Source organism: Episyrphus balteatus, chromosome 2, assembly GCF_945859705.1.
Source record: "Episyrphus balteatus chromosome 2, idEpiBalt1.1, whole genome shotgun sequence".
NCBI lineage: Eukaryota > Metazoa > Arthropoda > Insecta > Diptera > Syrphidae > Episyrphus > Episyrphus balteatus.
Genome location: NC_079135.1, coordinates 36,695,967 through 36,722,872, shown reverse-complemented (window position 1 = coordinate 36,722,872; position 26,906 = coordinate 36,695,967). Strand labels below are relative to the sequence as shown.

Genomic DNA, 26,906 nt, shown 5'->3' with positions numbered 1-26,906 from the left:
CTTTGATTTTCAACCAGTCAGCTTTTTAAATTCGTTGCGCGTAGACGTGCTTCTGTGATAAGTTGTTCAAAAAAGTCAGCCTTTGTGTTTTATACAAAACCTATTTTTTTTAAGTTCATAAAAGCAAACAAAACCCTCAACACCAAAATGTCAACTAACCGTGCTCCAAAATCTGGATTCGCTGCTGAAGCTCAACGCAAAGTAAGTAGTTAAAAGCAAACAAAACAAGGTTTAATGCATTTAATTTTTTCTTTTGAATTAACCAAGAATAAGTACTTTGTACTTTGGTACAACTTTTTTAGGTACAAACTGTGTTCTTGTCTTTTATGCTTATGCTTTCCAAGACGGGTTCTCCTCAGACCACCTCTGACACAGAACCTTCCAACTGTTTTTTTTTTTATTTTCGTCTTTCTTTTTTTTTTGTAAATAAAAAAATAAAATGTTGATGACAAAAGCGCTGAGGAACCAAACCACAAGTGGTCGACCTGGTTTTTAAAACCTGACCGAACGAACCGCCAAATACATTCGATTGTGTTGTTTTGTGAGTGTTTCGTTCCTATATAGTGTGGCTTTATAGCCTTTCCGTCAACCCAGGGATTAATCTAATTGGATTCAGGCACCTCTCTCGTAAGGAAGTAAAGCCATCCATAATCTAGCTAGATTATTATTTCTATTCTGGGTATGGGCATTCCGCACACGTTTCACTTTTACTCTTTTTATAACTCGACTATAAAAATTCTGTCGACTCTAATGTAGAGTCATCTCAGTTATGTAAAAAAGTATAAATTCCTTAAAACTGCTTCAGATCTGGAAAGGTAACAGAGAAGTTTCTTTTTTTTTTTTGTTTTTCTTGATGAAAAAACGATGGCATACTCATCTTTCTAGTAAAGTATGCATGCGCAACTAGCTATTTGATGTTGGTTGTTGAAGTTTATACAAACGAACTAAAAATGACGAGGACGGATCGGCGGCAACGGACGACGTAAGAAGGTATACGCGAGTATATCTGAATTCTGAAGCCGGGAATGATGTCATCGCTTTAATAACTCTTGCCTCTTGCCATTGCCATGGTGGTAATAATATTTTGTGTCTCTCGTGCACGTATATACGACGACGACGAGCAGGGAGCTACATATATATAGTATTTTTGTTTGTTAATCTTTTATTTAGGTATATTCCTATTCATATTGGTCGAGGAATAGATTGCGCATAAGTGTGAAATAATAGATAAACCACACACATAAAAAATCTAGTTTCTAGAGTATTGGGTGCTTTTTTTTTCAATTGTTCTCTGTTATGACTGTGACCATTGGACTAGGGGCGAATCTTTCAAGTTGGTTTTGTTTCTATTCCTTGTTTTTTCTTTGACAAACAATAAAATCTTCTGTTAAGGAATTTTTGTTAGGTATTTGTTTTGTTTTGAATTCGAAATGATAAATCCAATTATTAACTAAACATTTTTAATAGGCAATGTAGAAAAAATTGCTTATAATTATTTAAATCGTTATCTTTTTATTTTAAATTAATTCTTCTAAGCCTCTTTCTTTTCTCTTGACTTAAAATTACCTAATTCATCTTAATTCATTTGGAGATGATTTGTGACTCATGCCTTTTTGTATAGTCCTGACAAATATGAAATACAATAGAAACAAAAAAACAAGTTTTGACGTCAATAGTGTTTAATCTTTTTTTTCATAACTTCATAACATTTGTCATAAAGAGTAAAATACCTTGTTTCATTCGAAATAACTTTCCTTCGATTTGTGAGCCCTTGAATGAAGGAACCATATAGTTTATTGTATGTATCACTTAGTTTTAATAGCCCTGGAAATAATTTAGGTAAGGCTTTTCTAAGGTGTATCACATTTATGTGCACAAGCAGCCATGACATTTGTTAGTCTATTTTTACTGGGTTATAAAAAGATGGTGATGATCGACACTTCAATAGGTTTTCATGCCCAGCTCAGACCCTCCCAAACTAGGTAGTTTATGTGAATTTCCATTTGTAAGGGATTTTTGTAGCAAACTCAATGATCTCTTATGGAAAATGAAAATTCCCAAATGACTGTTTTGTGAGCAATTTTTCCAAAAAACCATGTCAAAAATTACCATGTCTTTTGCTAATACATAATTGATTTTTTGTGGTAAATGTAAATTCACATTAGAAATGGATATGGTGATGCATTCAATCCTCAAAAAAAAAAAAAAAAAAATCATTTTTAAACTTTTTTGTATATCCTTCAAGTTAAGAGGATTTTGGCTATAAGTGATGATAGCGTTTTGATACAAGCAGATACATTTTAAAATAGGTACTTTTTGTTTAGTATAAAGAAAAAAATTATGTAAGGTATATAATCTTATATATAAAAATGAGTTCGTTTACTGTGTGTGGCCGATAAAATCGCGTTTGGCTGGTCCGATTTTTGTAATTTTTTTTTTGTTTGAAAGGTATTAATATGTATATCGTCGGTGAAACCAGAAAAGTGTGTAACTCCAAATTTTCTGAAAATTAGATTTGAATGCCATCTGTTAGACAAACCTAATATCTACCGTTCCTTAAACTCAGAATCCCTTTAAAGTTCATAGTTTTCAGTTTATAAGCAAATAACAAAATGAAAACTCATACAAATGCCTTCAAAACGATTTTGTTTTTTTGCTCTCCTATAAAATTTGCTAAAATGGAGTTACACACTTTTCTGGTTTCACCGACGATATGGTTTGTATAAAAAAAAATAATATCTTTTCTAGCATCTTTACATAGCTGTCAATTTGTATGAGTAAAAAAACACTCTCGCTTTTTAAAAATGTTATCTAAGCTTAATTTGTAAGGCTTTCAAAATAATTAAAAAAGCCTGATTTTGAGTGAAACAAATAATTATTCGTCTTGTGACATTAAATCCACATATGGAATGCACAAATAAAATGTATATTCAATCTCTGATCTTCATTGAGGACACGTGTTTGATTATTGCGAGCAAAGCATTGGCACAGTTAGGATTTCTTACGTTGTTTCAATTTTAATTTAAAGATGTTTCATGTTAGTTTTTTCAACATTAAATCAACGTTGAACGTATTACATTTCACTTTGAGTTTTTTCCCTCAGTGAAGGTAAATTCCATAGGTAGGGTCGAATGACTGGACAGATTTTTGTGAAATTTTGTCTTATGACAAGGTTCATTCGAGACAAGTTTTGTTTCATGATTTTTAGTTGGCACTGTTGTCAAGTTTTAGGACAATTGCATATTTTGAACGAACGACTGGACAGATTTTTGTGAAATTTTTTGTGTCTGATAAAATTTATTCGAAACATGTTTTGTTTCATAAATTGGACCCGGTAGGTGGCACTGTTGCCGAAGTATGTGTAGACAAAATTCATATTTGGAGTCCGAAAGACTTGACAGATTTTTGTGAAAGTTCGTTTGTGTGATAAGGTCCATCCATGTTTTGTAAATTATAATTGTATGCGGTAGGTGGCGCTGTTGTCAAATAATAGGCAAATATTCCATATTTGGAGTTCGAAAGACTTGACGCTGTTGTCAAGTTATAGTTAAATTCCATATTTGGAGTCCGAACGGCTGTATAGACTTTTATGAAATTTTTTGCGTTTGATAAGGTTCATTCGAGATAGGTTTTGTTTTATAGTTGGACCTGGTACGTGGCGCTGCTGTCAAGTTATGAGCAAATTCAATATTTGGGGTTCAAAGAGCTCATATTCAAGGCTAATAAAAACAAACATGATTTAACTCTTTAAAATGTTATTTCCTCAATTAAAATTGTTGACCACTAAGCTATCTCACAGTTGAAAATTGGTATGATAAACTGAAACTTAAAATTTGTTTAAGTTGTTTCAACTTCCAATTTATTAATACAACTTCCGCATTTATTTAAAATGATTTAATTTTTTAAGAGAATATTTTAATATTTAGACGTATACATAGAATTAAGACGGAATCTTTTCATTTTAAGTCTGTTTTTTTACAATTTACAAAAAAAGATCGCTACTTTTTGAATTAACTAAATAGCCAAAAAATATCAAATTTTAGTAGCGATGCATACAACATACATATCGCCTGGAAAGCTAAATTATTGTAACTCCATAGGATCTGTTAAGCACATAGCACCATTTTGCTTTCCGCTGAAGATTTATGTTAAAATTATAATAGCTGTCAAACAAATGGTTTGCTTTTTTTAATACTTTATACAATTTTGTGTTTGTGCTCCATATATCAAGTTGTGGCCCGATTTTTTTTGTATTGGAAAAGGTTAACACATTACAAAGCCAAAAATTGGAAGTATATACTAGAAAAATGCGGAACGAAGTCTGCCGGGTCAGCTAGTTTTTTATAAAAATCCACTCTCAATTATTTTTCTGATCAAGAAAATCAAAAAAAAGTAGTTGAATAACTCATATATAAGAGTTTTGAAAAAAAAAAATAAGATGTATGTCGTACGAGTACTTTTCATACGAAAGTGAAAAAATCATTTGAAAACATATAATGGGATTTTTTTCTGGTTTAGTCCGTTTTGCTAAAAACCCTTTAAATTAATTAGAAAGAAATAAAAAATACAATACAAAACAGTTTACTCGTTTGATCTACTTGGCAGTTATACTTCTCAAAAAATCACAACATTTTTATACAAGATCAGATCAATTTGAATTGGAAGCATTGAAACATTACTCTTGGGAGAACCCGATAACCACATAATGCTCCGAAAAATCTGGCCGACTTTGAATCCGTAAATACATTATGTACGAACCCACATAATGTTATACCAATACAACTCCCAAAAATTTTGTTTCGAGTGTCTATCTTTATTCTGTGAAGTCAATTTATGAAATTGAAATCAATATTTGACTACCTTTCGGAAGACAAACGGCGATATTTTTATTTTCTTACATAAGATGTGTTTTGTTGGTATTCAGTATTTTACTGAGTAAACATTTTATGCGGTAAACAACAACAAACGATAATTTTTATTTTTTATTAATAATCCTATTGTTGAAGGTTCAAAAATGTATAAGTTAAGAAACAAATTTTCTCTGTAAACCAAGTAATAATTTGTTGTTGTTTCCCTTGCAAAATTTTATTGAATTAAGTACTGAGTCACCAAAAAAAAAAAAAAAACAGGGCTATTGCCTGAGCTAGAAGATGCGTGTGTGTATGTTGAATGAGCATGAAACCGTTTTAAGATCAGCATCTGGGGCACCTGGTTAAACAATATCAATAAAGTCAAATGTTTTTTTGGTTGTTTTGTGTATAGTTTAAATGGGATTTCCCAAAAATAATGGCTTACGCGTATAAGTTCATAAAAAACAATGCAGTTTATGAATACCCAATCGAAAAACAGTTTTGTCAACTCAATCGAAGGTATTTACTTTATATTCCAATAAGTTTGAAACTAAAAGTCAATACAAAAAATTAAGATTGGATTACCACTTTGTATGTTTCCGTGACAGCTCGGGAATTTTTTTATATTCAGAAATAATATAGAAAAAAAAAAACGAAAAAATAAAACAAACAAACTGCTGGAATTTTTATTTCCCTATGGCATACAAAATAATTATTGGGTCAGTGACATTGCGGTAGTAGGTACAAGTACAATAAACGGTTGTCATTATCAATGTACGTTGATTGTTTAATTTTTTGTTTCATTTTGCAATTATATAATCTTATTGCAATTCCAGTAAATATTCATACAGAGACAGCCATACACCTATACGTTTTAAATTCTTGTTTTTTTTTCTTATTAAATAGTGATTAAATGGAAAGTCATTAAAAAAAATATCTGGAAACACATTTGTACTTGCTATTTTTGCTATAAGTTTGTATGTGGTGTGGGTATGAAGTTAGTTTGAAACCTTCGAACTTGAAGTTTTGAGCAATTATGGCATTACAATAAAAGAAAATACCTAAAAGTTGGTTCCGCAAGTTTTCAGTTATCCTCTTAAGTATATTTCGAATTCCCTTTATTTAGGTTTTTTTTATTGAACATAATGTACTTGAAAAAGAAAACAAAAGGAGGATTTCTGTAACTGCATTTCCGAGTGTATTGCTTTCTGTATTGAAACAAATTCGACAAATCTATTTTTAAATTTTGTTCTAAGAAACACTTAGATTGTGAAGATTTGTATGATCTCGATCTGGAAAACAGTTTTCCCACTGTACTGCTTCACTGTCGCTAACAGCAGGTGCCCCGACTTTAAATTGTTCAATGTCTAAGCTCAACTAAATGCAGGTGCCGATGCTATTGTGTTGGAACGTCGCTTGCTATTACCCTTTGAACTCTGTTTTTATAGCATCCACAAGGCATTAGCAGTTTCGTCGGTCATGGTGTAATATTAGATACATAAAAAATGTATTCATGAAAAACGCCAAAGAGAAAACTCAACCAGCTTCTAAGAAAAAACACAAATATAAGTTTTTCTCAAAAAAATTTTAAAATAATGAGAATGACGAGGTGTCTCATCATAAGTCAACTGATGTGTTCATGTGTCTATGACTGTGTGCTTTCTTTTAACTCTTTAGTAATGCCAGATATCTTCTAACATTTTTAACTTTAAAAACTTAAAACGAGTTCTTAATATTTTTGAATTTTATTTATATATTTAAATATTAATAAGAAAAATTATAAGTGCAAACCAAATAGAACTTTAAGAACAAGTAATATGCAAAATTTTCAAATGAGTTCGTTTCTTTGAAAGCTTTAAATTCGCAGACAGCGGAAACATATTAATTGGTATGCACCTGCATTCCTGCAGTTATTTTTTTTTTTATCGTTCAAAACAAGTCAATCTAGATTGATAGTGTATAGGGAGCTTAAGGTTGTACTTTTGAACTGAAAGAGAGCTGTAACCCATTTTTAGCAAAAAAAATTACTTCCATCAGCAAACTTTAAATTATTTTGCACAATAAATACAATTGACATACTGCTCGTATTGCTAAAGTAAGGTAGGTAAGAGTAGCTTACCTACGTTATGATGAATTCAATTCCTACAATTATTTATGGCGACAATCTGTTTTGTTGTTTGTTTTTTTTTATTGTTATTATTTTTTTGCTTTTTTCTTTATTTTGCTAAGATTGCAATGAAGTGTGAATTGATATTCAGATCAACATTCGAAGAGTTGGCAACTTATTTCAAGTTAACCGCAAATAAAAAAAGGCTCAATATGATGTGGTGTTGGCAATCAGATTAATCTTATTAATTTAATGATGAGCTATTTACTAATCTGTATGTGTGGAAAATAAAAATACATAATACATATCGATAACAATTGCTTTGTTTTTTCGTGAAGTTTTGTATTTTGCTTTAAAAAAACACTTGTGTATTAAAAGTACTCAACTGATTTTGGGGAAATCAATATTATTTGATAAACTATTCCTGTGTGAAAGATTGTCACCACGTCAATTTATTGTAGGACTACTAGCTAATAGTGCGGGAGTAAGCAATACAAATATGTTGGGGCCATATATGGTTAAAACAAGAATAAACTAGAACTCTATTTATTTTGTGATCCAGAAAGAAACAAAGTAAAGAGAGTGAAAACCTCGAAATCTCATAAAAACAAGACGTATACGTTTTTATTCGACTCTTAAAAAAATGCAATGAATGCATTGGAGTTATGATCTTAAAACTTTTACCAAAACACCCACCACTCCTGTTGAAAGTTTATATTTTTGTTTTTCAAATTCATTCGCATAAACTAAGTTAAAGCTTAATATTTGCATTTTAAAAGAAAAAACATTATTCTGCAATAATTCTTCATGGACAAACTTGCATCCTCTATCACCTATTTTGAGTAAGCAAATAAACAAGTTTTATAGGAAAAGAAGAATAAAAGCTAAATGCCATAATGTCATCATATCTGGATTTGTTTCAAAAAATATATTTATTTAACCAATTTAATGCCACAAAAAAAAAATTATAATAAAATTGTATAAAAATTGATAGATAAATGTGCTCGTTTTATTTGATAAAGGTTAATATAATTTAAAAACACGTATTAACATAATACAGTAGTCCCTCGATAATGCGAATTACCGATAATGCGAATTTCTCTAAAATATGAATCACCAAAAATTTTCATTGTCACCTCTATAATGTGAATTTCGAAAATTTTTAGACTCTATAATGTGAATTTCCTTTGCAAAAGCTTGCATGTTTTTCTCGTTCGTGCACGCAATTTTTGTATAGGTCTGAAAAATGCATAACTGTTATTTGTCTAGACATATCTTAAGATATATTAAATGCAGCTGCAGACTGGAGATTTTTGTGCTAGCATTTTACATCTTTTTATGAAGTTTTTTTTACGTTATTTTATGAAGAATTGATTTTGAAGATTATTATGATTTTTTTTTTCAGTTTTTGAAATGGAGTGTACTCCTTATTACTTGTATTTTATTGATTTTTTTATGAATTCAATAAATGCTTAAACTGAGCTTAAAAAAAATATTTTCTGTGATATTCATCGGTTATAAAGAATGTTTTAATCTGTTAAATGACAGTTGGAAAAAGTTCCAGTAATGTGAATCCCTCTAAAATCCGAAAACGCCTTGTTTTAATTAGTTCACATTATCGAGGGACTACTGTAGTTCAGTCAATCGAAAAAAATCTGAAAAAAAAAACGTGACGAGAACCTCTTGTCGCACAGAAAATTTTCAAGGACCTTTATAATTACCTTTTTTCTCCAGTACCTACATCATTTTCTTATGGGAGTTTTTTAGCACGGCAAATTGTGGATTTTCAATGTTTCTTGATGATTTTAATAACCGTAGAGTTATGTGAAAATAACTAAAAATAAGATACTTTTCGGTGCTATAACTAGGAAATTATATCTCCTTTAGAAGAATGATGTATGAAGAAAAATTACATTTCCAATGCAAATTTTCTGTGCGTCAAGTAGTTCTCGAGATATTAAGACTTACGGGTTTTTCAAATATGGCCAAACAATGCGAAAACTGAGGTTTATAAATTTGCGTCAAGCTGAATTCTTACCTAAAAAATTATTGGAATAGGCAGTCTTCAGAAATACCTGTGTATCATCTTTTTTTTCTGAGCAGGTTGTCCTCTTCACTAAAGCTTAAATTATATTCCATTAGAGCTTTCATCTACTAGTGAAAACATTGGTAGGATGTTATATTCAACACACCATTCACGATCAAGTCGTATTCACGAAGAGTTTCAAATGGAGGGGCCGAACCTTCTTTCAATACTTAAATGACTTTCTATAGCTGAAGACCCGAATTTCAAAGTGCATCCAAAATTTTAAATTAGCATTTAAAACTTTTGATACCTAATCTACGCTCTTGGTTCAAAAGTGTTCCATCTGATTTATATTTTAAATTTAAATCTTCCAAACTTATACCATAAAACCATAAAAATAGCCGATATGACTTAATATTGATTATTTTCATTAAGCGTCGTTAACATACATAATACATTAGTGAGTCATTGTAATTTAGCTGAAAATTTAGTGTGATGTAATCAATCTCACAAACATGTTCGCCAAAAAATAAAAACAAAAAAAACAAACACTAAAACGTTAATAAAAATTTCTCATCATCTGGGCGCTTCGATAAAAAACATGCATACTTCAATCTTCAATAAATGATGTCATACGCGCCGCGCGATAAAGTAGGGTAAACACTTCCACTTTGAATTTTTGTATTGGTGGTCAGACATACAAAATACAATGGAATTTTTTTTTCTCATTCGTATCGTTTTTGCATGTATTGAAGATGAGTAGTGTTAAATTGTCTTAAATAACAAGGGTGGTGGTGGTTTACTTTAAGCTCGTGTTACAATTTTGTTTATTTTTGTTTCGGGGGAATTTCGATATGTATCATTCTATTTGCAAACTACTTTCTTAAAGGTTTTACAAGCAAACACCAACCAAAACGACACGTTGACACCCTATAGTCATCATTATCGATTGTGCAACGAGCTATACACAACTTCGAATGGAATTGAATAATTGGCAACATGGTGTTCTCGGGGTGCGAGTACTGAGTTCCTCTAGTATTCCACCACTCAAAATGGAAGTTGACTACGTGTGTTGAATTTTAACACTTTGGATTATTATCGTCGCCGTTGTCGTATACCCGTAATCACTCTGACGCATTAAAACATATCGTATAACTTTTTTGTGGACAATTCCAACTATGGACTTTTTTTTTAACTGTTAAGAACATAATTTTCTTAGCGACAAAACCAAATACTGATACTTCGGAAGTAGGTACCTTAGGAAGTGAGAAGATAGACAAAACACATTTAGAAGGGCGTTTTTAGGTTATTAATCAATCAATCAATTTTGTTGTGTTTCCAATACCTTTTAATCAAAATCACTTGATGTCAATAGGTTCGTTTGGATATAGAATTAGGTAGGAACGTACCTGCATAACATACTTTGAAAATAGTTGTGATGGATGAACTTGAATTTAATGGTATTAGAACTTAAGTATATTCTCGTTAGTAATTGTATACTTGGTGTGAAAGCAAATAAAAAGCAATACTTAAGTTCAAGTTCTTAGAACCATTACCCTTGTATTTTTTTTTTTAATATTTACTAGAATCATATAACTTCTAAGAAAATTGAGAACATTTCGAAAACATTCAACTATAAATGTTTATTTTTACTAATTTTTTTTTTGCATAATTGCCATTTTCAAAGACCAACAAATGCTGAGCCTATTGAAGACTGCCGCACTACAAAGCTTCCAAAGAAATATGGTGGTGGATTTAGGGAACTAAAGCATTGCACGTTTATAAAGATAATGAAACTGACTTTGAAAAGAAAATTACGCTAATATTGCATCAAAATTAAAAAAAAAAGATAATGGATAAGGTCTAGACCTAAACTCAACTTTAAACTTCCGTGTTCCCATTCTGTAAATAAAAATAAAGTATTTATTTCCAAACAAAAATAACCAATTTATATCCTTTTCAATCTTATCTATTGACAAGGACTTTACATAGACATTAGCAACAAGTCGAGACGTTAATTCAATCAATATTATAGATTCATTAGATAGTATGTAGTTAACTTGGCATCATAGCATAGCAATCCTCCCCTTTTGGGGGAGGATTTTTATTTTTAAACGCAACAAGTTTCAATATATAGACAGATAAATGTGGATAAACAATTCTACTACTTAAACAAGCTGAAAAAGCCACTATGTCGTGATGGCCACTCATAAATTGATTTTGTCTGAAAAAAAACGGCTGAATAAGCAAGGGAAGGACAGTGCTTGTGTAGGGGTGATTTAGATCCGGGTAGGGTGAAGCTTTAACGCTTAGCAGTACGAGAAGTGAAAATATGTGAAAACATTTTAATTGTTCATGGTAAAGTACCGCCCATGACATAGATTAAATATAAATAAAGGAAATTCTTAATTATGTAAAACAGCATAAGAAATATGTAATAATTGAAAGGCAAGTTCATGTAGACGTACATATAATATATGATGAAATTATGGAAATCGTTTTTCATAAAACCAAATTAACAAAATACCCCACCTAAATTCTGTTCACTGACTTTGTTCATTTAATTACTTAAAAGGAATTTAATTTACTTACCACACTCCTTTAACTCTCTGTACAACACTCCCCATCAATATTCATCAAAAAAAAGATGACATTTCTTAAAATTTTCATGTACATTAAAACATAGAAATTAATTACTTCTGCTTTCATAAAACTCAGGCAGCGATCAAGGACAAGCAATCACTATGCCATGATAGGAACAAATTATATCATACAGCGATTTTGTTTTGTGAATATAAAAGTGTGTTTCTGTGAAGTTTCACGTCGACTTTCGTTTCTTAATTTTTGTGAAAATGAGAGTTCTAACCCATCTAAGGTAAACCTAAGTACGTAAGAAGCGCTGATGTTTGTCTTTAGGTTTTATCCTGAAATGCTAGAGGATATAAATCGATGTATTTTTTACCATCTAGTATCGAAAAGAGAGTCGCAACCAAACCAAAAGTGAGACTTTGGTTTAGAACGCTTTTTGGGAGCGCATGCACTGCACATCTCTGTTATTTACCCCTCCAGATCTATATTCCCCTTCCGCATTTGCATTGACTCCATAGATAGATAGATATGTAGATAAATTCTTTATTTCATAAAATTTTGTTTCACAAATTTCTTTTCTTAAGAATAATGACATGGCTATTCTGCCGTCTGCCTGATATGACATTTCGCTTAGTGTTAAAAAGAATATAAATGAAAGAATATAAAAAAGTAACAAGTTTTTTTTTTTTTTTTTTCTTTGAATACAAAACTAATACGAAAGTAGTAATAAGTTAATAATTATATTTATAGGTTTGCAAAATTCAATAATCCAATTTAACGATAAAGTTTATTATATTTATAAATCTTGAATTACATAAAATAATATCATTTTAACAATTTTAATATGATTTGAAACACAAAAGATACCAATTTTGAGATGATTTGAAACACAAATATTTTAATACAATTTCAATTTTAACGTGATTTAAAACACAAAATTCAATTATCCAATTTAATTTATTATATTAATTAATCTTGAATTTCATAAAATAATATCGTATTAACAATTTTAATATGATTTGAAACACAAATATTTTAATACATTTTCAATTTTTACGTGATTTGAAACACAAAAGATATCAATGTTTGTTTGGTGCAATGAACTGCAGTAACCAGAGATTTACAAATCAAAACTATTTCGATAGGTTAGGGCGTGTTTGCAGTACTTATAAAGGGAAGACCATCCTAGAGCTCCGTTAAGAATTTCGTATAGTCGATTTACATCGATATAACTTACGTCGAAATACAATCGTCGAATTTCCAGCAACATTGGACAGGTTGCAATAAAATGGATTATGTCTTCATTCTCTCTTCTATTGCAGAGATTGCAAAGTTGTGGCAAGTCATCTCGATGGGGTATAAAGTTTAAGTTTAACAGTTCGACTCGTGCTCTGAATACGTAGCTTATAGCTTCAACCGAAAATTCTTTGGAAAAATAGTTTACTTCTGAGGGCAACTGGTGATCAAGGTTCTTATATGTATTTCTAGAAGTTGTTTCTGTTGCTCTAGATAGATGTTGAATATAAGTCTTTTCATCAATTTTTGCGATGACATTAGCAAAAATCCCCGGCCATTCATCGACATTTGTTTCATTGATGGAAAGATTAGTCTAATGGGCTATGGCTATTGACTCGATAAAACGTCTGGTATAAAGGTAGGATAGTTGTTTCGACGGTGTTTAGTTGTATCTCTAAGTAATGTACAGTAACCTGGAACGGAAAGGGGAAACAAATGGGCATAAATCGTGTGAGTGATTCCTTTCTTCTTCACTCCATAGTCATTATTCCAACCATCATCGCCCCGTAGTCCATTTCCCTGTAAATTGTATGTTTTAAGTACTTATAAATTAAATGATTGTGATTTTTCTGAACGCTTCATATATGACTGTCCTAAAGTCTTTAATATTTCATATTCGTGGGAGCAGTAGAAAATAATGGAAATTTGGGAAACATTTTTTTAGCCACAAGCCATTTAAGTAATGTTTACCGTTTAAAGCTGAGAATAAGAGGAAGGGGTAGGACCGACACATTCAAGTAAGCACTCAATTTCAAAAGATTATCACTACCCACAGTTCTTTACCAGTATCGGATGCTAGTTTTGGGTAAATCTGGGTACTGTCACACCAACTTTTTTTTTTAATTTTCACATGCTTATTTGTACCTAGAATAATATAATAAAAATTTATTATTTCTTCAATACAACAAGAAAAATTTTATAAATGATTCATTTTCAACAACAACTCTTTAGAATCTATTTATAGTTTTTTACTAAATGATTGAAGCTTTCATGTCAGTTTTCTGCATTAAAATGCTTATCGCTTCTCCATCGTCTGAGAAAATTTATGAAATACATTTCCATATATTAAACACCCGCATCCTATCCTAACAGTATTGAATGTGTAGTTCACTCTCGGTAACATCTAAATCTTGTAAAATGCATTTTTACATACAGTTGTATCTTTATTAAAAACAAAAAGGCGCCGCAATAGTTAAAGTCAGAATTGGAATGCAGTATACAAATTATAAACTTTAATTTCCGTACAATTTACATTTTTAATGTATGTCAGTTTTAAAACTTATTTTTAGTGATGCATTTCAATGATATCAATAACAAGTGTTATTTTCAAGTCTTACCTACGTCAAAGGAAGCAGTAAGAAATGGCAACAAACATAATCTCAAACACTCATGTATATGTTTCCTTTTCGAAACCTCAAGGCACATTAACCAAAGACCCCAAATTAGCAATGACGCAAAAGGGAAGCCGCAAACTCTGGGCTATTAACCTAATTTACCCTGTATACTCGACATAAGAAATTCACGGTTTTATTTCCTAATGTGAACCATATCTCGTACTGACCTACATACATTGTTTTATTTCAGATAAATCTTTCCCAACTTATAAGGGTTAATCTCCTCAAAGAGCAGTTAAAACATCTGTGCCTGTTGGAAGATGTAAATCCAAACACAAATATTTGTATAGAAAATCATACACTCGAATCAAGGTCACCTGCCGTTGCCATATCATCAGAGAACGTTCCGTGAAAGCTCTCAAAAACAAAAAAAAAAAAGGTCGTTTTAAAAGCTTCCTTCCCAAACTGAGAGTTATGTGTGCTTGTTATGAATCCAAATCTAGGTCAATCTTTGTTTTTGTTGTTATCAAAATAAAACACCAGCAACAGCATAACCGTGTTGTGTATTGAATGCATTCAGCTCTGGGCTTGCTTCTGCACCATAAATGGCCGAGGGTTGATTTGGTTGTTAATTTATATAAATGTTTTGCCAACTAAAGTCTTATGCAAGTTGCCGTATGTGGAATTATAAGCTGTCCGTGAAAATGCTTCAACTAATATGTATGATTCAAACTTCAGCCTCTCAGAGTCAGAGTCATTTAGTCAGCCAGCCAGAGCCACTTGTTGTCAAAATGCTCTTGACCGTGATTTCATTTTTTATTTTTTCTTCTCTTTTTCCACACTTCTGTTCTGAATGTCGTAAATGTCGTGTATGCTATGTAACAAATGTATATCCATGTTTGTATGTATTGCCACAGATTTTTAATATTTTTTTATATGACAATTCTGTTGTTGTTGAAAAAAAGAAGAATCAAAACCGACCCGCATTTGTTAAAAGATTAGGTAGGTACAAAGCTTATTTTAATTCTTTATCCACTTTCTATGTATGTATGTAGAATGTAGAAATGTAAATATGTATATAACGGTAAGTTACCATATGAAGAAGAAATATAAATAATCACTTAACTGACAGATAACATATAAAATTGAAATCGTGCCGCCAGCAGCGTCTGACACTGTGCAGCACCTTAGCCACATAGCCGTTGTCGTGCGTCGTTCGGTTGGGTCGCTTACAATGGGCGGCAGCGACAAATCTCGGAAAAGATCTTGAAGTTCTCTTCCTTTTGTCACACAAACTGCTGCATAGACTGACTGGGCATGTGGGCGGTTGTTGATTTGCTTACCTTTATGGCTTGGTTTTACCTTCTTGGAGAGATTCATATAACAATTATTTGTCTGTCTATGTCTACCGCTTCTAAACCAACGGAAATTTTTTTTGTATTTACTTCTATTAAAATAAACAAGATATAGGTAGTTTTTTGTACTTTAAACTATAGCTTACCGCTATCGTTCTTGAACTTTTTCTGCTTGTCATTGGAGTGGAAAGTTTTTTTTGTGTTTTTCTTTTTTGGAAAAGATACCTACATTTTTAGTTTGGATGTTTGTTATATTTAATACGACTATAGATACTTAAAGAAATGAAGAAGACTAGAATTGATCATTGTGGACATCAATGTGCATACATATTTAAGAATTAATTAATTTAATTCTTGAATCACTGTTTTTTAAAAAAGATGAACGAACAAATTAAAGCAAACAGTTTTTGCGTTCTTAAGTGATACAGAGGGAGATGATAACATATTTTTGCTATAGTATTTTTATATCAACTGGTAAGGTGAAGTAACTCAGTAGTTATGCCTTATGAGTTCTAGGTTTAAAGTTAAAAAAGATAAGAATCTATCTTATTTTGTTTAGGTAATTGTGCTAATGAGCAAACAATCCAAATATGTATTTAAATTGATGAAGGCAATGAAGATCTCATCTTGTAACAGAATTAAGTGTCGTATTGAATTTTCGAAACCATTCAAATCTAAGCATAGAAAAAATAGCACAATTAAAGCCAGCACTGGTCTGGTCAGGTAAAATTTATTTAGCGTCTAAGTGCCTGGCTACAGGGCCCTCTCAAATGCACTTAAGTAGGCTAGGTAGCTCGGTTACTACATTGCGTTGGGACAGGCTAAGGCGTATAAAATTCGCCATTATTGAGTTCAACTTTTAACTGTCTTGCACATTCTGCAAAAAAAAATCGTTTTTCAAACGACTATATTCGGTCTTGCTCACACCTTTAGAAGGTAGGCGCGCGCCGAAGCAGTCCTTATAGCCACGTACCAAGTTATTGATATGATCTCCCCAAATGAACTTTTTATTACACAGCTCGTAAAAATTTGAGGTATCCTCAAATTGCCCGAGAAATAGGAAAGATATATGGCTAAGCACTAATATGTGTTTTTCTTTCTAAAAAAATTATACACATGGTAGTGGGAGTTTTTAATTTAATTTTAAAATTGATATTTTTTGTTATATAACATGATTATGATTATCTTAAGAATCTGTGTGGAGTAGTGTAAATGAAGGGCTAAGTCTGCTAAAAAAATAAAAAAAGAAACATCTATGATCCAGTTTGCGTCCAGTTTCTATTGAGGTAAAGAAGGCATAGAGCCAAATATGTACATTTGTAAATGCGTCCAGTAAGAAGATTTATGCGTCTTTAACCTGACAGTCGACCGCCTATTCCAAAGCCCTAAAGACAAGTACAATGTTCGACTGCTCTTATTCTACTATATTATAACATTAAATCTGGCACTCAGGTCAAATCTTTGTAGAAATGAGGAAGACTAAAAATTTGATTGATATCCCGAGGTTCGTTGACAGAGATTCAAGTTCAATAAGCTGCTGAAAAGTATTACCCGGAAGAAGTTGGAGTTCACTGAAGAATATTCAAACATAAATCGGTTCAAGAATTGACCCTTGAAATGCTCCTGGTACAAAACGTTTGGACAGAAGTAGTCGCTCATAAATTTGTATGCTCTTTCAATTAACTTAAAAAGATTGTAAAGTTTCTACTTCAGAGTTTTGATTTTTTCAATCAAAAACTTTGGAAAAGATAAACATACAAAAAGTGTTTTAGAAAAATTAAACAAAAAAATCTCAAAGCATCAGTGAAAACGCATGCAAACATGCAAACTTGTTTCTGTAGTAGGCAATTAAAATTTTTTTGTCATAATTACAAGCCTTGTCACCAAAACACACTAAATGAAGTAATAAAGTTAACGAGAGGTAGGTTAATTGCTCATTATAGTTAAATAGTCTCCTATCCTTCTAAGATGCAAAGTTGTGGACTATGTTCATCAACTCTTGTTAAAATCGCTGAATAAATTCATTGCTTTTTTTAAAGTTCAAAATTTCTCAAGACCAAAACGAGTGCACCCTTTGATAAATTTAACTATGTTACAAGTTACCCCCTTTTTTTCTTTTATATGCCCTAAAACATAATCCATCTAATGTGTATACAGCCTCTATAAGACTTAAAACATTCAATTTATTTTGATAAAAGTCAACATAAAAAATAACAAGTAAAGCAGTATGGAAATCAACGCAAATGGATGTTATGAAATTGCTTTGTGTCTGTCAGTGGTGAAGTGTTTCCTCATTCATTCTCAATTGCCACTGCTTAAGTTTCATTTATAAAATTTGAAGTGCACATGAACAGTATGGTGCGCAGCACACAGCTTCCGGAAGTATCTTCATTGTGTATAAATATACTGCTGTGAATAGGTACACTTGTTATCAGCATGAAGTAGAACATAATTATGATTTTCTGTATAGTAGGTAGACCGGCTTAGTATATGGATGTTACAAAGGCAATAATACCGCCAAACAATATAACCATAAATACATAGTATAATAGAGTTATGATGATTATTATGGGAATATTCCAACTTTCGAAAAGAAGAGAGAACTAAAAATACATTCACTCACTATTGGCATCCACATAAGTTTCATTAGTTTATTATTAACTGTTTAAAGTTTCTCAGACCAAGACAATGGAAAGAAAAAGTAGAACATTCATTGATACATATTTATGATGTCATGAAATTCTTCAGTTATTTCAATATACCTTTTTGTTATTGTGACAAAAAAAAATATCAAAAGACACAAATGATTTATTTTCAATTTAAAAAAAAAAGAGATTTTTGCTGTGAATGGCAAATTATACCTCATACAAATATTGTTTAGAAATCTATTAAACAATTCTTTGTTTGATGCCAAAAGCGAAAATAGAGGTATTAATTAATTAAAAGACGATGATGTCACAAACGAAATATTTTGCTAGATTATTAGAAAAATAATACGAAAAGAATAAATTTTTCCTGAAAACGTATAATGTTTTGTCTACAAAAAAACTTAAAATTTTATTTTTTGTCAGAAACGTCTTGATGGGTTCCGCTGAATCTTTTAAAAATTTCTCGCTTTCAAAATGTGATCACTGATCACTATTATTCATAGAAAATATATCAAGTACAACCACCTTTCATAAAGTGTCACTAATAGCTGCAATAAGAAGAAAGTTAAGGTGCACATACATACAAATGTAGGTATGTATACCCGGTCTTAAATGATTAACTTACGAAAATGCCCGGACGAACCGGGCATTCTCCTTCAATACAAATAGCAATATTATGGTGCTTATAATGACAATTTTTTAACGATAAGCAGAAAAAGTCTCTCTTTCGAAAGCGTATCCCTTCTGCGACGGGTCGATGAAAAGCTAGACCAAATTCTGGTGAGCAATACTCTATTTGCCAAATTTTTAAATTGTCTAAAAAGTCAATTTATCATAGTACTCCTATTAAACTTATTCCTGAATCAACTCACTTAGCTTCAGAGGCGTTTCAATAGATCAGTAAGTCACACCTCTTTCCATTCCAAAAATATGTACCCTCACTGCTCTATAAATATGTACATACATATAGCCTTTTCCTTTGTTGCAATAGTGGTACTTTTGAATAATGTTCTAAGTGCCGCTGTGATTTTGCTTCAAAACATTACATGAAAATTCGTGAACAAAAACCTAATTTCTGTTTTTTTTTTTTAACTCTGTTAAAAGTCTTTTAAAATGGATCTGTTGCTAAGCTTTTCCATGTAATTCTTTTTCAATAGTTTTATTATTCTTATCGGTCGACACACTCCTTTTCTTTATTATTTCATTGCATTAATTTAAATGTTACGATAGTTGTTTTTATGTAACATAGTTCTTAATAAACAAATAATTTAAACAACTTGTTGATATTCAACATTTTGTCAACAACAAGATAAAATCGAGGAAAAATCGATTTCTTGCTTATTCTGGACTTATCAAAATTAAAAGGAAAAAAAAATTGAAGAATTCACTTAAAATAAGCATATTTGTCATAAATACTTTGCCTAGTAACTTGGCTTGCAATAATTATATTGTTGGCACCATATTTATAATCTTATAAAATAATCAAAAACAATAAAAAATAAAACTCAAATAATAATAAATATAGGTTGCTGAATGCATTGTGTATAATAATAAAAAAAAAAAAAACAAAAATAATTGTACAGCGATAAATCATTAAAGTCACTCCTCTATTTATTGTGGTTTCCCTATATTCATTGTATAGTTGACACAAACAAAAAATTCTTCAAATACAAAATACATCATTGTATATTTTTGCACTGCTCTTATCGATTTTTGTTTTATTTTTATTTGTTTTTGGTGTTAAACACCTGTTTTTGGGAAAGGCCCCAAAACAATATAATTAGTCTAGGAATGTCACGCACTCATATCATCATTATTGGTGATTTTTTTGTATTATTAGAACAAGCCTTTTTTTAAATCAAATTGCTCTATGTAAGAATACAAAAATAAATAAAAATATCACCTGAAATAAACGCACTATTATAAATCCGTGACGACAAACTAGCCATCTATGTATTTCTATATTTTTTGTTTTAATTCGTTTCATAATAAAAAAAAAATATCTTGATTCTATTAACATTTCCATATAAAGTTCCAAATTCTGACCAGTCCGTCTATTGAATAACCATAAAAGGATGAAAAAGATCTGTCGAATGAATATAGAATGACAATGCAGGCCATCTGTTTAATACACACGTTCTTACTTACAAATAGATGTTTGAATGTAACACAAACTAAACAAAAAAACGAGAATTAATTCATTAAAACAAAAAGATAAATGAATTGCAGTTGAAATAAGTATAGTAATAAAAGGGCAGTGCCGGACTCTATAAGGTAAACCTTCAATTAATTAGCAAACAATTCTGAGGGGCTCGTAGATCATGAATTTAATTATGACATTTAAGGAGTATGTAATCAAACCAATTTCAAATAATTAATGGTTATCAATCTGTGAGCGTAAAAATTGGCCAAATTTTGTTCAAGCAAAGTTTATGGACTGTCCTAAAACATGCAAACAAAATTCTTTGTTAAATAATATCCTTTTGGTAGATACCCGAGTATTCAACTGACAATCGGAAAATCCGGTCCCGGGCAGATAAACTATAACTTTAAGCCACAAGAACATCGTTATGCTACCCCAAAAAGGTTTTGGGTGATTTTTTAGATTCAAAACTTATTATTTACTCATATGTATGCACATAGCTCAATTTTTCAAAGAAGAACTTGTGACACGACTAACTTTTCTAAACCAATTTACCTCAATCCAGCCCTGATCAAAGGTAAAAAATATAATAACTGAGTTACAACACATACCTACCTACTTTATTTAAAAAAAAAAGAAGAAAAAGATAAGAAATTATTTATTTTAAAGAATGAAACCTAAGCAATCATTCTTATTTGTTTGCCAATTGATTGATTGAATTGATTAAATCAAAATGAAGAGTATTTTTTTTTATTTTCTGAAACCCATTCTACGTAACATCTAATAAAAGATGTAATGAGTCGGTCGTCGTCTGTCTTTAAAAAAATATATTTATGAACATATGTATATTAAAAGCAGAAAACTAAACAACCAGTTAGAAAGCTTAGTTATTACTCATGTTATGTGCTTGTTTGAGGTACGGATGTCCGCTCCTAAAAATTCTTATCGTGCTGTCTTATTTGCATAATATAAGTAGAAGTACATACGTTTTTTTTCTGCTTCAGATATGGAAATTTTTTTTAAAGATTGTTTGAAGGCCAGCAAAAAATTTTTTTGTTCTTTATTTATTTTTTTTGACATTAAATTATTTTCCGCTATTAGATTAATAATTAAATGTAAAATAGTTAACAGGGTGTACCGGATTCAAACATATCATTCATTAACTTTCGTTCTAATGTTCCATAATTTAACTTTAAAAGTTTTGTTAAGTCCCATCTAATTTTCTATATTTGTAAGTGGGGTCTTTTATGAAGTCTCCAAGTGCTAACGACTTCCCAATTTTGTTTTGTTTTTCAATGGTAATAAGGGAAGCACGTTCAAATTTTTAAACGAACTTCAGACCATAATAGAAATGTAGCTATCATAAAAAGCTAAGATTTATTCATCGCTAACAAGAATATTGACTTGTGACTACTAATAACTGTGTTTCAGATATGAATGACTTTTGAGGGAAATGAACTCCATAGCTTTTTTGACTGCGTTAGATTTCTTTTCTATGAGATTTTCTTTCAATACCTATATTTATCGTCCAACTATTTATTAACACTAAATTTCTATCTTTTCTTTCAGATTAACTCAAAATACAGCGAAGAATTAGCTCAAGAATGCTTGGAATGGATCAAAATCATTACCGACGAACCAATCAACACATCTGGAGACATGGATAACTTCTTTGAAGTTTTAAAAGACGGTGTCCTTTTGTGTAAACTTGCAAACTGCCTACAAGCTGGTTCGGTCAAGAAAATAAATGAAAGCAAAATGGCATTCAAATGCATGGAAAATATTTCTGGTAAGAATATTTATTATTTTATACACTCCTGAAGTAGCATTTTACTAAATACCTTAATTTTTATCTCATTTTCAGCTTTCTTAGCTTGTGCAAAGAATTTCGGTGTGCCAACGCAAGAAACATTCCAAAGTGTTGATCTGTGGGAAAGACAGAATTTGAACTCTGTCGTCATCTGCCTGCAATCACTTGGCCGAAAAGTAAGAACAAATTTTAAAAATAACATTATTTTCAACTTAACTAACAACCTCTTTTCAATTTTTAAGGCACACAACTTTGGAAAGCCTTCCATTGGACCCAAAGAAGCCGACAAAAATGTTCGAAACTTCAGTGAAGAACAACTCAAGGCTGGCCAAAATGTCATATCTCTTCAATACGGATCAAATAAGGGAGCCAACCAAAGCGGAATCAATTTCGGCAACACCAGGCATATGTAAATTTTTGTAAAAAATACTATCGCGTACTTATAAACAAAACAAAAAAAAAATTAAAACAATTTACATTCGCTTAGCAGCATTCCATTTTAGAAAAAAAAAACAAAAAAATGTGAAACAATTTAAGTGAAAACCACTAATAATGTATTTAAAGTTAATACTATTTTTTTTTCTATAAATTTTAAGAAAAAACGTTTAACTTCTTGTGTGTACTTTTTTCCAATTTATATCTTTCTTTTTTATTTACATTTTATTGGCACCAATTTTTTATTAAACATTCCTTAAAACAAAGCAAAGACAATGAAATTCATAAAACAAAAGACCAACTATATTACATCTTTATAGACAAAAAAATACATATTTATTTCTTAAAATTTTATAAAAAAAAAAAATGTGCCATTAAGCATTTATAATTTTTTTTCTTATATAACTAAAATGAAGAATGCAAACTGGCATTATTTTGTATTATGTATTACTAACTTTACAAGTCTTTTACCTTAAAACTTTTAAAAAAATAAGAATATTTTTTTTAAGACATTAACCTTTACGAGAGTATTTTTGAAAGGCCTTTTACACAAAGAATTTAATCAAAGTAGTGTCTTTTTAAAAAAAGTTGAAATGTTATACATCTTATAAAGTATATATCGGTATATTTATGTATATTTAATATATATATTATATCTGGTTAACTGTTAAATTCCTTTTGAAAAATAAAATACATTTTCTTTTTATAAGAAATTCTGTTGTTTTTTTTATGAAGATAAAGATTTTAAAGTTAAAATTTGCATCCGTTATCTGGGTATCAAAAAGGAGGAATTTTGGACAAATTCTTAAAGAAAATTAAATTGTAACGAAGAACAGTTTTATAAACATATCGGTAAGCATCCACCTTTTTATTCGCTTTTCGAAAACCACTTGTCTCCTGTTACGATTGGAATGGTAGGTAAAATACTATATTTTTTTTAATCTAATTGAGTTATAACATAATATTAGTATCAAATTAAATTAAAATACAGAAGTTTTCCAGAGCGAAGCTAAGTTCTTTTGTCTGTTTTATGGTTAAAAGCGATGAGTGCAATTTTTTTGTTAATGTCTTGAATTTTTGTTTGGTTCGGTGAGTTGAGGATTTTTTCAATAAACCAAACATTTTCTTATTTATCAACAACAATTAGACAAAAGAATGCTGTGGACATCTACACTCATAGAATAGGTACACAAATAATATCGTCTTTCAAAGTTTAAAGGGCTTCCTGGTTCCTGATCAGTTTCGCTGTTAGTAACAAATCTTTCACCGATAATCATTTCTAACGTTAAAACAAACTGCTTAAAGGAAGATTTCAGATTTATACCTCAAATTTTGTTTGATACATGGGATAAATCATAAGTTTTATATCTTTGTAGTAGTAAATAGTAAATTATACAAAATAAGCTAGAAAGATCTATGAATTATTAGTGTAGACATAATCTTTACTTTATTATTAACATCATGTTTTAACTCGATGAGACTTAAAATTCACTTTAGATGCATGATAACGGGATAACATGTGGCCTATAGTAATCTTTCAAAGCAAAATTGAAATTTTTCTTAGCTTTATGAGTGAAGCATTTTTTCATTGAAAACAAATTTCTATGGCAGTATTGTATCGGTTATTAAGTAAAATACCAGTAAAACCATTTGAAGGGTCAAGGGGAAAAACGGCACTTGTCCACTTTTTGTCAAAATTAAACTAATGATGAGGTCTTTTAGTATTTACGGAGCACTATCCTCACTGTTATAAAACAATTTCAAGCCTTGCTGAAAAAATAAACAATTTGCGTGCTTTTAGTACTAAGTTGTATGGAGAACAAACTTTTAAAATGCGTTTTTCTCGAAATGAGTTGGAATGGACTTGTGCTATTTTTCCCCTGGACCCTTCATTAGAAATCCCAGAAAATGTTCAATAATAATCTAATCGTCTGATAAAAATTTGCACAAGAATTTGCATTTTACCTGTTAAAATTATTCAATTCACAAAAAAAAAAATACACATACACCACAGTGACCCTCTAACATAATTTTTTGATATACCTATTTCCCAGTACTTTTTGACAGAAGATACAAAATAATTGATTTTTTGTTACAAATAGAAACTCAAAATAGAATATCAAAGGGTAAGTTTGCCTTCATTTAAAAAAATTATCAATTTGTTATTTAGAAAGTATCAAACAAAAATGCAGTTTACGAACTTCTTTCATTAGTCGTAAGTTTGCATACAGGACATTCCTGGAAGTCATTTAATGTGCCGTAAAGAATATAAACTTTCTTCCTTTAAAACCCTCTCAAACTACAAACTTTCTATCGGCCGACATACAGTTGCAGTCGGTCAATGGTAATCACTAATCAGTATGAAAATGTATGAAGGTGCGTATGAAGTATCGGCCAATCAAAAAGTTTGAATGATCGAAAATAAGGTTTATTTTGCTAGCCAAATATTTATTCGGCTGAAATTGCGAACACTGAGCCCAACCAGATTCAATTAGCGGCAGATAGAAAGCCTGTAGAGAGCGGAAGCTCTAACAGCGTACGAGCTGCCGACTTTTGCATTTTATTTCAAATCAGCTAGATGCTTCTGAGGATTCACTCATTGTGTACAAGTATAGATGAACCGACTATGATAATTTATATACCTACCTGAAAAGCAAAATTAACAAAAATTAATTTTCAAACATGAAATAAAAACCAATTTAACTATAGTTTAAAAGTTTATTTAAAACAAAGCCTTTAATAACAACAATTTTTTTTGGTAAAAATTCTATTTCTGGAATGGATAATAATCCAAACCAGAATTATAATCGTACTTCTTCTTTTGTTTTCTCTTAGCGATTTCAATCATTTTCTGGACATCCTTCCTATATGCGGGTGGTTGAAGTTCCTCGTGCAAAGTACATTCTACTGCTTTAGGTTCTTCTAGCTTGAATATGTGCCTGCGAATAATGTCAATATCTCTTCCATATTCTTCATTTAAATCGACAATTTTTGTTGGAGCTGTATCAAATTGTATAGCAAAATAGTTTCCTTCTCGATGGACTAGACCGTGTTCACTTATTTTGTGAGGTAGTGCTCGTGAACCTAGATTTTCTAGCTTTCGAATTATTCCACCTTTATCAAATATGCACTCGGCTGTTCGTTTCAATACGGAGACGATTTCGGGCTGCAATCATTATTTTGTTTAGATAATTGGTTGGCATTTAATAAGTGTGGAATTAACTTACCCGACTCATTTGTCGTAAGACTAATGATAATTCATAAGTTGGCATTTTTGTGTTTTAATTTTAATTGGAAATTAAAATAATTGAAATATACTTTTTTTCGTAATCCTTTCACAAATCACAACATAACCCCATCGGCCAAATGTCAAACTGTGAAAATGTCAAATAAAGAAAAGAGTGGTGCCAAAACTCAAATATTAACTAGATCACAATAACCAACATAAGGCGCGTTTCTACTAAAAACAAGTGAGATAATTGAAACCTTTTATTTTTTTTTCACCATTTATATTTGTTTATCAAAAAGAACTGTATACTGGGCTATAATTAAAAACTATTATTTTCGAATATGAATTTTTACTTCATTTTTAATATGAAATTCAATAACAACTTCATAAACTCACCTTTTAGTTCATTATGAATATGTCAAAAAGAAATTCTACATATCGTTGGTCTCATAAGGAAAATTCGTAACTCCACCTTTTTTCGAAAATGGCTTTTGAATGCCATTTTTTAGAAAATATGTCAGCGGAGCAAATATTGCACAGTACGTTACTTCCCAACTACTCTGTAGTCTCTCTACTATTTCGTCCTGTGAAATTTTGATTTTGGGAGTTACGAGGTTTACTTATGAGGCGAAATTAGCGAAATCTTGAAAGAAATTAAATTTGTTTTGTTTTCGCTTTTTAACTTATTTTCTGATGGTTTTTCTTGAATTTTTTATTTGTATTTTTATTATCTTTACTTTGCTATAATACCCGACGGCATTTTTTTGTTAACATGTTCGCTGTTGACCTTGGAGACTTCAAATTTTTTCGTTTCGCTTCAGCTGCGTACTAGGCCTTACACCGTTTCATGAATACCCCTAGTGTATACATTTTTACATTGCGAAACGATTGTAGTAGGAGTGGCTGTGGTGGTGATTTACCTAAGCTTTGTATAAAACAATTATACAAAATGAGTGCCACCTCAGACCTCAAAAGGTGAAATGTAGCCTGTTTTCACTAGAGTCAAAATGAGATAATTTCGCAAACTACGCCAGTTTGAATTTCAAATTTAAAAAAATTCTAATGCGATTTAACATTCGAAATA

At 30.7% G+C, this 26,906-nt stretch overlaps 2 protein-coding genes across 2 annotated transcripts; one reads left to right on the top strand and one right to left on the bottom strand.

Moving 5' to 3' along the window:
• On the top strand, window positions 1-23,306 carry LOC129909034 (myophilin). The gene is made up of 4 exons (XM_055985980.1): window positions 1-201; window positions 21,918-22,137; window positions 22,213-22,334; window positions 22,401-23,306. Exons 1-4 carry the CDS (start codon window positions 148-150, stop codon window positions 22,569-22,571), a joined length of 567 nt encoding a protein of 188 aa, XP_055841955.1. The 5' UTR covers window positions 1-147; the 3' UTR covers window positions 22,572-23,306.
• A 1,991-nt stretch (window positions 23,307-25,297) lies between these two features.
• LOC129909894 (probable 28S ribosomal protein S6, mitochondrial) lies at window positions 25,298-25,980 on the bottom strand. Its single transcript, XM_055987042.1, has 2 exons — window positions 25,821-25,980; window positions 25,298-25,759 (listed from the first exon to the last, which is right to left on the bottom strand). The coding sequence occupies exons 1-2, from the start codon at window positions 25,863-25,865 to the stop codon at window positions 25,361-25,363; spliced, it is 444 nt and encodes a 147-aa protein (XP_055843017.1). The 5' UTR covers window positions 25,866-25,980; the 3' UTR covers window positions 25,298-25,360.
• Window positions 25,981-26,906: the final 926 nt, after the last annotated feature.